The sequence below is a fragment of the Pan paniscus genome, chromosome 10 (genome assembly GCF_029289425.2).
Source record: "Pan paniscus chromosome 10, NHGRI_mPanPan1-v2.0_pri, whole genome shotgun sequence".
Lineage (NCBI taxonomy): Eukaryota > Metazoa > Chordata > Mammalia > Primates > Hominidae > Pan > Pan paniscus.
Genome location: NC_073259.2, coordinates 29,908,740 through 29,921,898, shown reverse-complemented (window position 1 = coordinate 29,921,898; position 13,159 = coordinate 29,908,740). Strand labels below are relative to the sequence as shown.

The 13,159-nt window shown below is 40.7% G+C and overlaps 2 protein-coding genes across 3 annotated transcripts in view; both read left to right on the top strand.

Moving 5' to 3' along the window:
- Positions 1–3,917, top strand: part of XPOT (exportin for tRNA) — a 44,432-nt gene extending 40,515 nt beyond the window's left edge. For both annotated transcript variants that reach the window (XM_055096508.1, XM_003824805.4), the window contains 2 exons: positions 295–351; positions 3,338–3,917. In XM_055096508.1, coding sequence (XP_054952483.1) covers positions 295–351; positions 3,338–3,364 — 84 coding nt within the window. In that variant the 3' untranslated portion in view covers positions 3,365–3,917. The remainder of the gene's footprint in view (positions 1–294; positions 352–3,337) is intronic.
- A 2,432-nt stretch (positions 3,918–6,349) lies between these two features.
- The window catches only part of TBK1 (TANK binding kinase 1), a 50,636-nt gene continuing 43,826 nt past the window's right edge, over positions 6,350–13,159 (top strand). Inside the window, exons 1-2 of the mRNA XM_034935515.2 lie at positions 6,350–7,420; positions 10,645–10,762. Of these exons, the coding sequence (XP_034791406.2) occupies positions 10,676–10,762 (87 nt within the window). The 5' untranslated portion in view covers positions 6,350–7,420; positions 10,645–10,675. The remainder of the gene's footprint in view (positions 7,421–10,644; positions 10,763–13,159) is intronic.

The following is a 13,159-nucleotide window of genomic DNA, read 5'->3' as shown; positions in this document are numbered from 1 at the left end:
TTAAGGTGATAAGTTTTAAGTGTTTTTAACTACAGCTTTTTTAAAAAAAGAGCTGGGCACAGTGACTTATGCCTGTAATTCCAGCTTCTTGGGAGGCTGAGGTGGGAGTGTCCCTTGAGCCTAGGAGTTGGAGGCTACAGTGAGCTATGATCACACCACTGTACTCCAGCCTAGATGACAGAGCAAGACCATCTCTTAAAAAAAAAAATTTAAAAAAAAAAACTGGATACGAATTACAATGGATTTAATACAAATACATTTGTTCTTTTTCTCCCTCTTTTCCCCACCCCCCAGGAGTTTTGTCAAGCGCTTCAGCAGCCTGATGCTAAAGTTTTTAAAAATTACTTAAAGGTAGGTATTTGTGAAGCTCACATATCTTCATACAATTAGGTAATGTTTGAGAGCCAAGAGAGAATACATACCTGCAATTATAGATGTTTATGTGAAGTCCCTTTTAACTAAGCTCTTGAAAAAGAGCATAAGTTAGGTAAGCACACTGAATGTGTACATCTTTGAGTATATTGGTGAGAAAATGCCAGTTTTCTTTTAGTTTCATGATGTAATTAAATAGAAACTAGAGGGATTAGGAGAATAAGAAATGTTCAAGAACAGTTGTCCAAATTAAGTTGAAAAGAAGGGGCTAAAAATATAAAAACAGAAGGATGAGATATTTGCTTATATCCTATTTTGAAACATTTGAACTGTAAAACAGACAAAAAGGAGAATCCTCAGATTTGGGCCATCAAGCCTCCTTTTACATTTACAAAATTACCGATTTTTTTTTTTAACTCTGTAAATCAACAAAAAGTGTCACGTGTTTATTTGGTATTCATAGTCATAATTGAGTTCATGAGATGAAACTGTCTTGGTCTTACCTAGGTAGTCATTCATTTCATACATAATGACTGCTTTTTATGTACCAAGTACTACAGTAATGGCTGCAAATACAACTATGAGTAATTTTCCCTCCCCATAAGGAGCTCATGATCTAGAAATAAAGTTACAGTATGACAAGATGAATTATTTTTTATTATCTTTACTCAAATAATTTGAAGACAAAGCACTGTATTAAATTCAGTAGCAGGTAACTTAGTGTATCACCTGGTTCTTTTGGCAAAGACATTCAGTAGAATTTGTAAGTCAAAGGGCTTTGCGCAGTAAATAATTTAAGTGTGCCATCCTTTGACTGTGGTTCTAACATCTTCCCTTGTCAGGTTTTTCTTAGTTGTAGTTTGTCAGCTTAAACATCTCAGAGAGTTTTTGTGGAAGAATATTGAGGGCTTGTTTTTGTTTATCATTGGGAACCCTCCCCTTCGCCGTCCTCCCATAAAAAAGCAAAGTGCCTACAGGAGTAACCCCTGTTAAATAACTGATCAGTCAAACTGAATTTAAGGACTCAATCCTCACTATCTGTTAGAGGTGTCTGTAACAGTAGATCTAGGTACCCTATAGAAGGCTTGTTCTCCAGATGTGGTTATTTATCTGCATAGCATTTATAAAAAGTCTTCCTTCTGGGCCCAACTTCTCTTCAGTGATGACATTATCTTAGTGATCATAATTCTCAGTGTTAGCATTATTATTCTAGTTGGAAAAAATGAATTTCATTCTTTTGTGTTCACTCCTCCCTTCATATCTGATTGATCCTCAGATCTTGCAGATTCTTTCCTCATCTTCTCTCTCTTCTGTCTCTGCTGCTCTGGTGTAGGCTAATGTTATCTTACTCTGATCTCTCTTCTCTTGTTCTAGCCAGGCTGATGTGTTTGAAAACTTCAAACAGTCCTTTGATATTTATTCGCCTTCCTCATAACCTTCCTGAACAAATTCATGTTTCTCAGTTTGGCACTTAATTTTTTTTTTTTTTCATATTCTGCCCTGAGACTACCTTTCTGTTTTTTCTTGCAGAAATGGTCTTTACTGTTCTTGTAGTTCTTCAAAAATCCTGCCTTACTAGCAGCCCAACTTCTGTATGAACTGTACCCATTTCTCTAGGTTTGCCTTAAGCACAGCCTCCTTGTAAGGTTTTCTTTTGCCTATATAGTGATCATTCTTTCCCCTGCACATAGTAGATTATCTATTAAATGAATCTCCTAGGTACTAGAGCACTAACAATACTGTTCTTGTCTGTATTAGTCCATTTTCACGCTGCTGATAAAGACATACCTGAGACTGGGCAATTTACAAAATAGCTTTATTGGATTTACAGTTCCACATGGCAGGGGAGGCTTCACAATCATGTCGGAAGGCAAGGAGGAGCAGGTCACATCTTACGTGGATGGCAGCAGGCAAAGAGAGAGCTTGTGCAGGGAGACTCCCATTTTTAAAACCATCAGATCTTGTGAGACCCATTTACTATCAGGAAAACAACATGGGAAAGACCTGCCCCCATGATTCAATCATCTCCCACCCGGTCCTTCCCACAACACATAGGAATTATAGGAGCTACAAGATGAGACCTGCGTGGGGACACAGGGTCAAACCATATCATTGTCCTTACTGAGAACACTGAATTATGTCTGGTGCTCACCTGACCTGCTATGGATGGCAGCATGTAGTACTAGGCCATGCCTAGCACAGCCTCTAGCCAACTCCTTTGTAGTCTCAAATTTTGACTTGGAAGTACTTTTGAATCATCAAATAAATAGTAAATTCCTTACAGAGTTAGAACTGCTATGTTTAGCTTTGACTTGTTTCCTCCTCAATATTTAATTTTTTTTTTTTTTTGAGACGGAGTTTCACTGTTGTTGCCCAGGCTGGAGTGCAATGGCACGATCTCGGCTCACCATAACCTCTGCCTCCCAGGTTCAAGTGATTCTCCTGCCTCAGCCTCCCGAATAGCTGGGATTACAGGCATGCGCCACCACACCCGGCTAATTTTTTCTATTTTGAGTAGAGACTGGGTTTCTCCATGTTGGTCAGGCTGATCTCAAACTCCTGACTTCAGGCCTCGGCCTCCCAAAGTGCTGGGATTACAGACGTGAGCCACTGTGCCCGTCCTCAATATTTAATTTACCAGTGTTAATTTGGAAGTAGTACCAATCAGTAAAAAGGTGTCAAGAGCTTGTTTTCTTCTGACCACTTGATTTCCATAGCATAGAGATAACACCATATATTCACTACTTCCCCAGTTGGGTGATGTCAGCATAAGTTATATCTACACTTATCAAATTCTCCAGAACAGAAAGTTCTTAGCTTGGATTACATATGGATATATAAGGCATGCAAAATGTTCTAATGTTACAGAAGAACATTGCTAGCACTCAGATACTTGGAGCCATTCTTCAGGTGAAAGTGATATCTTCTGACATTAGTATTGATTGCATTAATACTTTATTTACAGGTGTTCTTCCAGAGAGCAAAGCCCTGAGGACTGGATTTCCCTGTGCCTACTTCATGATCATGAATTCCAGTTAATTTATAAAGAGGCGATTTTTGTGTGCCATTCACACTGGTCTTTTTCACATTGTTTTGAGCTTATTGCAGTATATGTTTTGGGATTTTTCTGTAAAATGGGTGTAATTTTCCTAATACAGGTATGTAACAACAAAAGAAGTTGCCTGCATGCCGGTCCAAATTGTTCTGTATAAAGATGCTCTTAAAAGACACAAGAGTTATCCTAGAACCTTAATTCTTTTTTATTTGAAATTTTAAGTCAAGTCCTTTATAAAGACCATAGCAGTGGAAAACAGTGTACTTTTTAAAAAATTGCTGAATATAAAATGTTTGAAAATTTTCTTTATGTGTGAAGACACAAAGTATGGGGGAAGACAGCAATCAAAACTTTTTGTAGATAGCCATTTCATTTCTTTAAACTGTTTCAATGCCAATATGTATTCTACAAAAGAGAATGGTTTTAGGCTCCAGTGTTATACTTTTTTTTATATATATATATAAAAATAAATTTTACGTAGTGAAATCTACCAAGTCTTTTCTGGAGTTATTATAAATAGTTTTATTTTCTCATCTTAATCTCTCCATAATTTCCCATTTAAAGGTTTACAAATATGAGTGTGTGGATGCTTTAATTCATTTAACCTCACTCCTCAAAGGTAACATGCAACTTAGTTCTGTTATATGAGAGTCTTTTTTTTTCAATGTACTGGAAAAAGCCTATGTGAATCTGTTGATAGAATTTAAAATTCCAGGCCGGGTGTGGTGGCTCACGACTGTAATCCCAGCACTTTGGGAGGCCAAGGCAGGTGGATCACTTGAGGTCAGGAGTTCGAGACTAGCCTGGCCAACATGGTGAAACCCCATCTCTACTAAAAATACAACAGCCAGGTGTGATGGTGCACGCTCGTAATCCCAGCTACTCAGGAGGCTGAGGCAGAAGAATCGCTTGAACCCGGAAGGCAGAGGTTGCAGTGAGCTGAGATTGTGCCACTGCACGCCAGCCTGGGCAAGAGAGTAAGACTCTCTCTCAAAAAAAAAAAAAAAAAGAATTTAAAATCTCAATTTATTTTCTAACTCTTTTATTGGATGTATTTAGAACACAGTATACCTATAGTATACCTATGTGTTTATTATGTTTGTAAATGGTAACTGACATTTAATTATTAGAAGTACTTACCCCTGCCTTCCTCCATTTTTATTCATGGCTACTTGAGAAAGCAAAAGGAAAAAATAATAGTTATCAGTAGTATCACTGGAAAGAAGAGAGGAGGGACAAAACTGAGCAGCAGAATTCGTATAGACATTTACGTTTAAATTCTAAAAGCCCAATTGAGATGTTCAGGGAGGGTTGGTTTTGCCCTTTGGCCTCATGAATGGGTTTCATGAATGGGCTTCAGTGGCTTATAAACTCTGTAAAATTCTGTTCTAAATTTTGTACATTTATTTTGTTCCGGTTAATTCCAGAAGACATTTCAAACATTTTTCTTACACCATATAATAAAAATACTTAACTATATTGACAGTTATAAAAATAAATCAGTGAAATGTACCTTATACTTTAATAAAAAATGTTTTCAGAAATAGATAAGTGAAAGCTGAGTGTTTCTTTGATAGGTTCCCCTGTACTATAGGAGTGATAATTGCAGCTATTGCAATAGTAGTAATTGTTAAACGGATACTAATGAATAGCATAGCATAGTGGGTAAGAGTTTATATAGCACAGGCTGTAGAATCAGATTAAGTAGGTTCAAATACCAGTTCTGCCAGTAACTGGTTTTAGAACCTTGGGCAAGTTAAAGAATGTCTCCCAGCCTCAGTTTCCCTATTTGTAAAAAGGGGGAAATAATGGTAGCTACCTCAAACCTCATTATGAATTCAATGAGTTAAACTTGAAAAGACTTATTACAGTAGCTGGCACATAAAGACTTGATAGTAGTTTATATGGATGCTATCATATTAGCATATATGGAATTAATAGTGTATCACTCTACTTTTTTTTTCTTTTTTTTTTTTTTTTTTGAATAGAGGTCAGTCTATCACCCAGGCTGGAGTGCAGTGGTGACATCATAGCTCACTGTAACTTCTCCCATACTCTACCAATCCTCCTGCCTCAGCATCCGGACTAGCTGTGATTACAGGTGTGCACCACCACACCCAGCTACTTTTTTTTTTTTGGTAGAGACAGGGTCTCGCTATGTTACCCAGTCTGGTCTCAAACTCCCGGCCTCAAGCAATCCTCCCACTGGCCTCACAATGTTGGGATTACAGGTATAAGCCACTGCACACGGCCTTACTATGCTATCAATTCCATATATGGAAAGGTGTTTTCCCTTTCAGAGCTCTTTAAAGCTCTGCAGAAGATTTACATGTGTTTATAGAGCTAAGAGAAATCAGGGCATGGAAATTGAGTGTGTAATAAAAATTAAACTCTTCATGTTATATAATCATGCATAACTTCTATCTTCATTCTCTGAAGTTGCCTAGAGCACCATCACGGCTAGGAAGCTTCCATCATGAATTACCTTATTTCCAAAAGCAAGTACCCAAATAATTGTCTCAAAAGAGGAAGGACAAAACTGTTACAAGCTGAAATATTTGGGGATTTGTTTGACTTGACTAGGGAACCACAAGGTTTTATATAATGCCTGATTTAGCCCTGTGCCTAACAGTTTAAATCTTAATGCTAATGTTAATTGCTTCCCAGGTGGTTGACCTTATAAGAAAACACTGTGTGGTATTTTAATGTGGTAAACATGTGAATGAAGGCCTGTGGCTCAGTTAATCACTCCCACAACTTTGAGCTGTGAGTTTTACTGGTGGAAGGAACTTTAACAGGTCTTCGCTCTTGTCATTAGATATCAAAGAACTGAAATTAGTTGGAATTGTAAGCAGTGAATAGATGTGTTGTTAGAATGATTCCATCACTTATACATTGTTTAAAATGCTAATAAAGTAACTTGCTTTGTAAGAACTCATTAGAGTGGACTTTTGTTATCTCCATTGTGCATTTGATAAAACTGAGGCTTAGAGAGGTAAGAGACTAGCTTTTAAGTCAGTAATTGGCAGCCGAGACAGCAACCCTAGGTCTGTTACATTCAAAAGCCTCTGAGCCACTCCGCATGACTTCCCATTCATTCGTGTTTGCTGCTGCTACTCTGGGAAACACCATCTTCTTCCCCTCCACTCAGAAATTTAGCCCTAGATTAGCAGCGGTCTCTGCTCCCTCATGTTGAGAAAGGCCTGTTTTGCTGTCCGTGGGCAGAAGGGACCCCTTCAGAAAGCTATTCCTTATTGGGAATAGCGGCTTGAGATTTTGACTGCACGAATATTGCAGGACCTAATTTTAGTATTTAAGTTTTAGTTCTTAAATTCTTAAGTTTAGAGTTAGATACTCCAATACGGCCGTTTTCCAAAATAGCGAGAGGGAATTAAATGAACATTTTTACATTAAGAATTTAACGTCTTTCTGGGTGATGGGAAAATGAAAAAAAAATGTAAAGTCTGAATTACTGCGAGACGATAATCTGGCTCCACTGCAGCCAAAGTGGGCCCTTAAAACATAGAATCCATCCCTCCCAGCTCTGCCGGCCGTCTGTGCCTGCCCCCCACGTGTCCCACGTTCTGCACACCTGTAAATCTTGGGATGTAATCCCTTGCTCAGCGTCGGTCCGCCCTACTGTCGGCCAGCGCTCGGGGTAGGGGCGGGATTTGCAGTTGCGGGAATCCCAATTACTGTGTTCGCTGCTCAGGGCTCCTCACTTCCCCTTTAGAGTAAAGGGCGAGGGCAACAGTGGACGGGGTGTCTCCAGACATCCCCCTCATTACCGTGGCCGCGGAAGCCGACTCGGCAGTTGCCGCCGCGGCTGTGGTGGCTACCAGACGGGCCATAGGCGTGCGCACGCGCACCCGCACCGGCGCGCCGGCCGTCGGTCACGTGGGCCCCGGCCAGGGCTTGCGAAGCCGGAAGTGTCCTGGGTCTCGAGGAGGCCGCGGGAGCCCGCCGGCGGTGGCGCGGCGGAGACCCGGCTGGGTAAGTGAGACGGCCGCGGGCTGAGGGGCCAAGGCGGCGCGGGGCGCGGTCGGTCAGGCCTGCGCCGCCCGGCGGGGAGCGCTCCCGCCCCCTGTGGGAGGCTGGGATGCTGAGTCAGAGCGGGGGCGGGGGCGGGCGCACCGAGAAGCCCCGGACGACCCGAGGCCAAGCCATCCAGGACCCCGGCTGCGTGGACACTGCCTCTGGGGTGTGTGTCAGGGGTGGCCGTAGCCGGTGGAATGGTCGCGCGGGCCCTGTTCCCTGCATCCCCGCTCCGCGCCGCGCGGCCGGTCCTCGACCTGCATCCCGTCCGGCGGCTTTGGGCATAAAGAGGACAACTCCGTTACCGGGCCTGGGCCCTGGCTGCCTGGGGAGGCAGGGGCACCTCTTTCCCTTGGAGTTAGATTCGCTGTTTTCTACCCTCTTTCCGAGCGTCGACACAACGGGCAGTTTTTAAATGTATTGATTTTTCAGAGGATTAAAAAGAGACGTTTCCTTAGAGTTTTAGTGATGTTCAGTCCGCAGAGGTTGACTCACACCGGAAACTAGAAGCATAAGATGTTTTAAATATATGCCGATGAAATACGAATTCCCAGACATTTCCTTGCTCCTCGTCTACCTGGCTTATGGGTTTAATTTGTAATCTCTATCCCAAGTATTCTTAGTAGGTGGCCTCAAAACAACTCCCAAGTAATTGCCAAATGTATAACCAAAGACTGGTCTTTTCCACTCTGAAACCCCCAGTGTATGAATCACACAGGGATAGAGTTTAGAAATCCTGGAACTTTGTCCATAGGCCATGTCGTCAAACCTGTTTTCATCCCTCAACAAATAGTAACTTTCGTTTTGGACGGTATAAGGAAGTAGGCTGAAGACGGCATCATCAGCAACATAGTTGTTGAGTGCCTGCTTATATGATTGTCAAAAATTTGGGAAGATTTATATGGCAAGCACGTTGTGGGTGTGCTGAGTCATGTTTTAGCATGTTATTGTGGAGTTATTGGAAGATAATTTCAAAAGACATTTCCCCTGACCACTATTGTGGTTACTGTTAAATAGAAACCATAGTTTTGTATTTGCATAGAGAACAGATATCTTAGCTGATAAATATTTTTCTTATTATCCTGAAGGTACATACATATAGGTACCTAATGGTACTATTTGCCATTTACAGTTACATTGGTTAGGGAAGGTTTTTCGTTAGATAGTTGAGACGTGTGTTATTGTATCGTGAGTGAAATGTAATGACTGACAAATGTGTATTCCTGATTTGTGAAAAGGGAATCTTATTTTTATTGCTTATTTCCTATAGTCGTATATAAAGTTTATCTAAATTAGATGGGTAGTAAAATTATATAAAAATATCCTACTATATCAGTGATTGGTAAAATTGAGACCCCTGACCATTCTGCATTTTCCTAACCCAACTTGGGGATATTGGTGGTCATTAATTCATCACAGAATACCTAGTCTAGCATACTACTTTTTGCTTTAACTTACTGTGGAGGGATATTAAAATCCATGTTTTAATGACAGTACAGCAGGTTTAAGGGGGCATGGTGGGACTAGTGTTTATGTTATGTTAGCATACATCAATTTTAGTCCAATGTGGAGCTTGGATACTTTGTATGCCTTGATAGATCCATAGCTTTTCAGTATTAAAGACTTGATAATACAGGCCACTTGGTACGTTTATATATTTATACTTGGAGGTTGGAGAAACTATCCTTAAATTAATTTCAGAAGAGTTCGTAACTTTTCAGGAATAATAATTTTTGCACCTTTCCTTTATGTTTGTCAGGTTCTGTGTAGATTGTGTAGATAAAATTTTAGCTTATGGGAATATTATGCAATGACAACATTTGTTTTCATTAGTGTTTCTCTGCTCTGAAGGAAACAAAGTAATTTTTTCTATATTTGTTATATTTTACATTGTTACTTTTCTTTATTTTAAAACACCTTAAATTATGTCATAAATTAATCTTTCAAAACATTTGAAGGAGGTAACAGTATCACTCTCATCAACAAAGACAAAATTAGAAGAGAAATAGGTGTTGTTTTTGTTTGTTTTTGTTTCTTTTTGAGATGGAGTCTCGCTCTGTCACCCTGGCTGGAGTGCAGTGGCGCGATCTCAGCTCACTGCAACCTCTGCCTCCCGGTTTCAAGCAATTCTTCTGCCTCCGCCTCCCGAGTAGCTGGGACTACAGGCGCCCGCCACCATGCCCAGCTAATTTTTTTGTATTTTTAGTAGAGACGGGGTTTCACCATGTTATCCAGGATGGTCTCAATCTCCTGACCTCGTGATCCGCCCGCCTCGGCCTCCCAAAGTGCTGGGATTACAGGCGTGAGCCACCGCGCCCGGCCAAATTTTTTTTTTCTTTTTTTTTTTTTGCGATGGAGTCTTGCTCTGTCACCCAGGCTGGAATGGGGTGGCACGATTTCGGCTCACTGCAGCCTCTGCTTCCGGGTTGAAGTTATTCGCCTGTTGCAGCCTCCCGAGTAGCTGGGATACAGGCATCTGCCACCATACCCGGCTAATTTTTGTATTTTTTGTGGAGACGGGGTTTTGCCATGTTAGCCAAGGTGGTCTCAAACTCCTGGCTTCAGGTGATCTGCCTGCCTCGGCCTCCCAAAGCGCTGAGATTACAGGCATGAGCCACTGCTCCCAGCTGAAACTTAGATTTTTTTGGTCATATTATTGTATTTTATTATAGTATGTGTAGTGTATACTAACTTACAGGGAAAAAATGTAAACAAAATGAAGGTCATGGGGAAAATGGCATCTTGCTTTAATCTTCAACTTAAAGTTACTCTTAATAATCCATTTATACCATTATGTCAAATTTTAGTCATCCCTGCAGAATTTTAGACGAATGAAAACAGACAAGGTAACACCAAAGAGTTAAGCACAGAAAGTGATATTGATTAAAAAGTTGAAAGTAAAAATCTACATTGGCTAGAACTGAACATTCAGATCCGTCTCTCCAGAGGAAAATCTAACTTGAATCATAATGGTTCATATTTTGATTTGTTCATACCATATCAATTAGCAACTTATGACTTGAAAATACTTTGAAACTTAAGATATTTATATTGAACTGTTTGTACACTTCATGTCAGTAACAGATAATGGGTGATCTTACTTGAGACTAAAAACAGCTAACATTTGTTTCTTAGCTGTGTTACTCCCTTAAAACATAGTTGCAAATTTTTTTTTCTCTTAGTATAACAAGAGGATTGCCTGATCCAGCCAAGATGCAGAGCACTTCTAATCATCTGTGGCTTTTATCTGATATTTTAGGCCAAGGAGCTACTGCAAATGTCTTTCGTGGAAGACATAAGGTTGGTACAGAGAAAACTTTGAAGACCTTTTATCACTGTATGTATTTTGTTCTAAGATGCATGTTGACACTAAAGTGTGTGACTTGGTGATTTTGATCCCTTTGTCTAAAGAAATTGTTTTAATGATTTTTGTGGTCATTTAAGGCATAGCTGTGTCAGGCAGTGAACATATCTACCCAGTGGTGGCACAGGTTAAGTGTTAGTGAGTAGAGGAAAACAGATTGGTTGAAAATGGACTGGGAAAGATTAGTGTTGTGCCTTTTGATGCTTTCCCCAGCCCAGCTCCCCAATGGTAGAGAGTGATTTCACTGACAGAAGTTCAGTGTAATGAGTTGAGGTAGCATTTGATGTGGCATTTTGGTTGGTAGGGAGGCAGATGTGTAGTGGGAGAGGAACTCACAGGTGTTTCTGATAGGCTCTGGTAAGGGTAAGTGCCCCCACTAAAACAGCATCCTACAAAGTAGATTGGAGTAAAATGAGATTCTCAACAAGGAGCCCAGGTTGAAAAGACCATATTTTGGTATAAGGTAATCAGAACCTGGTAGTGGAAGTGGGAATAAAATAAAAAGATTATTCCCAGAGGCACTTCAAGAACCAAAAAGGGGCCGGGCGCGGTGGCTTATGCCTGTAATCCCAGCACTTTGGGAGGCCGAGGCGGGCGGATCACGAGGTCAGGAGATCGAGACCATCCTGGCTAACACGGTGAAACCCCATCTCTACTAAAAATACAAAAAAAATTAGCCAGGCATGGTGGCGGGCGCCTGTAGTCCCAGCTACTCGGGAGGCTGAGGCAGGAGAATGGTGTGAGCCCAGGAGGCGGAGGCTGCAGTGAGCCAAGATAGCACCACCGCACTCCAGCCTGGGTGACAGAGCGAGACTCAATTAAAAAAAAAAAAAAAAAAGGATTTTGTGTTAGATTCAATGTGGAGGATGAAATTAAAAATAGTTAAAATAATTTAAAATTAAGAAATTGAAGATAATTAAACTTCCTATTCTGGGAAAAAGCTGGAAAAATGGAGTCTATTCTGAGAAAGAAGCTGGAAAAATGGAGTACAAAGTTCATTTACAATACAAATAATAACTAATTTTTCAGTGCTATGAATTTGTTTCGAACTAAATGATGTTTGGAGCTTCCTAAATCCTTATTTTCAGAAATAGGGCCCTAGACGTTTTGGTAGAGAGGAATTGCTTCCTCTTTTCCTGTATTCTTGAGACTACCAGTCAGTTCTGTCAGTGACGATGAGATAAGCGTACATGGGGGAGGGGCTGTTTCCTCTGGGGAGAGAATATTGACTATAAACACCCTTTATGGCTCATAGAGAATGAATCAGAAGTACCATACAGACAACTTTTAGCTTTCCTCCCCCTGTATCTAGAATTATCCACAAGCTCTGGATTCTTATTCAGATTACTTGTGATCAATCCTGGGTACTCCGTCCTAGAAATTGCTTTTGTTTTATGCCAAGGAGAAAATGACTAGTGCCTCAGAATTTAGCATCGAGAACACGTCTGATCATCTTATCTTCCTGTAGTCCAAATTAACAAACTTTTAATAATCACTTGGTATGTGTCAGGCACTATGGCAGACCTAGTGAATATTACTATAGCTAATGTGCGGTTAGCTATACTGCACATTAACTGGACACAGTTTCGAGTTTAGTAGCAAGATTGATTAGAAAGGAAGTAAAGTGGAAGCTGATGGGATGAGAGATAGTCAATAGTGATAGAGACTGGATGAGACATATTGAAAGGGCCTGGCACTAGAAGATACGTCACATATCCTGCTCCTCTTTCCTTACTTAGATACTCAGTGTCCTTCATGTAAGTGACTACACATAGTATGCACTCTGTAAATGTTTGCTGAATGAAAGAATAAGTGAATGAATGAGGACTGATTAGACTACCCCAAGACAACCTAAAGTTCTCCAAAGGAAACAAATATGTACTTTACCCATTATAGTGTGGAAATCTAAAATGAGAATTTCAGAAGTATAAGAATTAATTAAAAGATTGTGAAGTTGAGCGTGGTGGCTCACGCCTGTAATCCCAGCACTTTCGGAGGCCAAGGCAGGTAGGTTGCTTGTGTCCAGGAGTTTTGAGACCAGCCTGGGCAACATGACAAAACCCTGTCTCTACTAAACACACACACACACACACACACACACACACACACACACACACACACACACGAAAAAGATTGCCAAGGCCCTGGGCAACATGACAAAACCCTGTCTCTACTAAACACACACACACACACACAGACACACAGACACACACACGAAAAAGATTGCCAAGGCCCAGTCTAGTATTTAGTCCCCAACAGTTTTCCTAGGGATGTGCTTTGAGAAACCATGTTTGTTCTTAATGATGGCAGTTTCAACTGTTCAGGACTATATC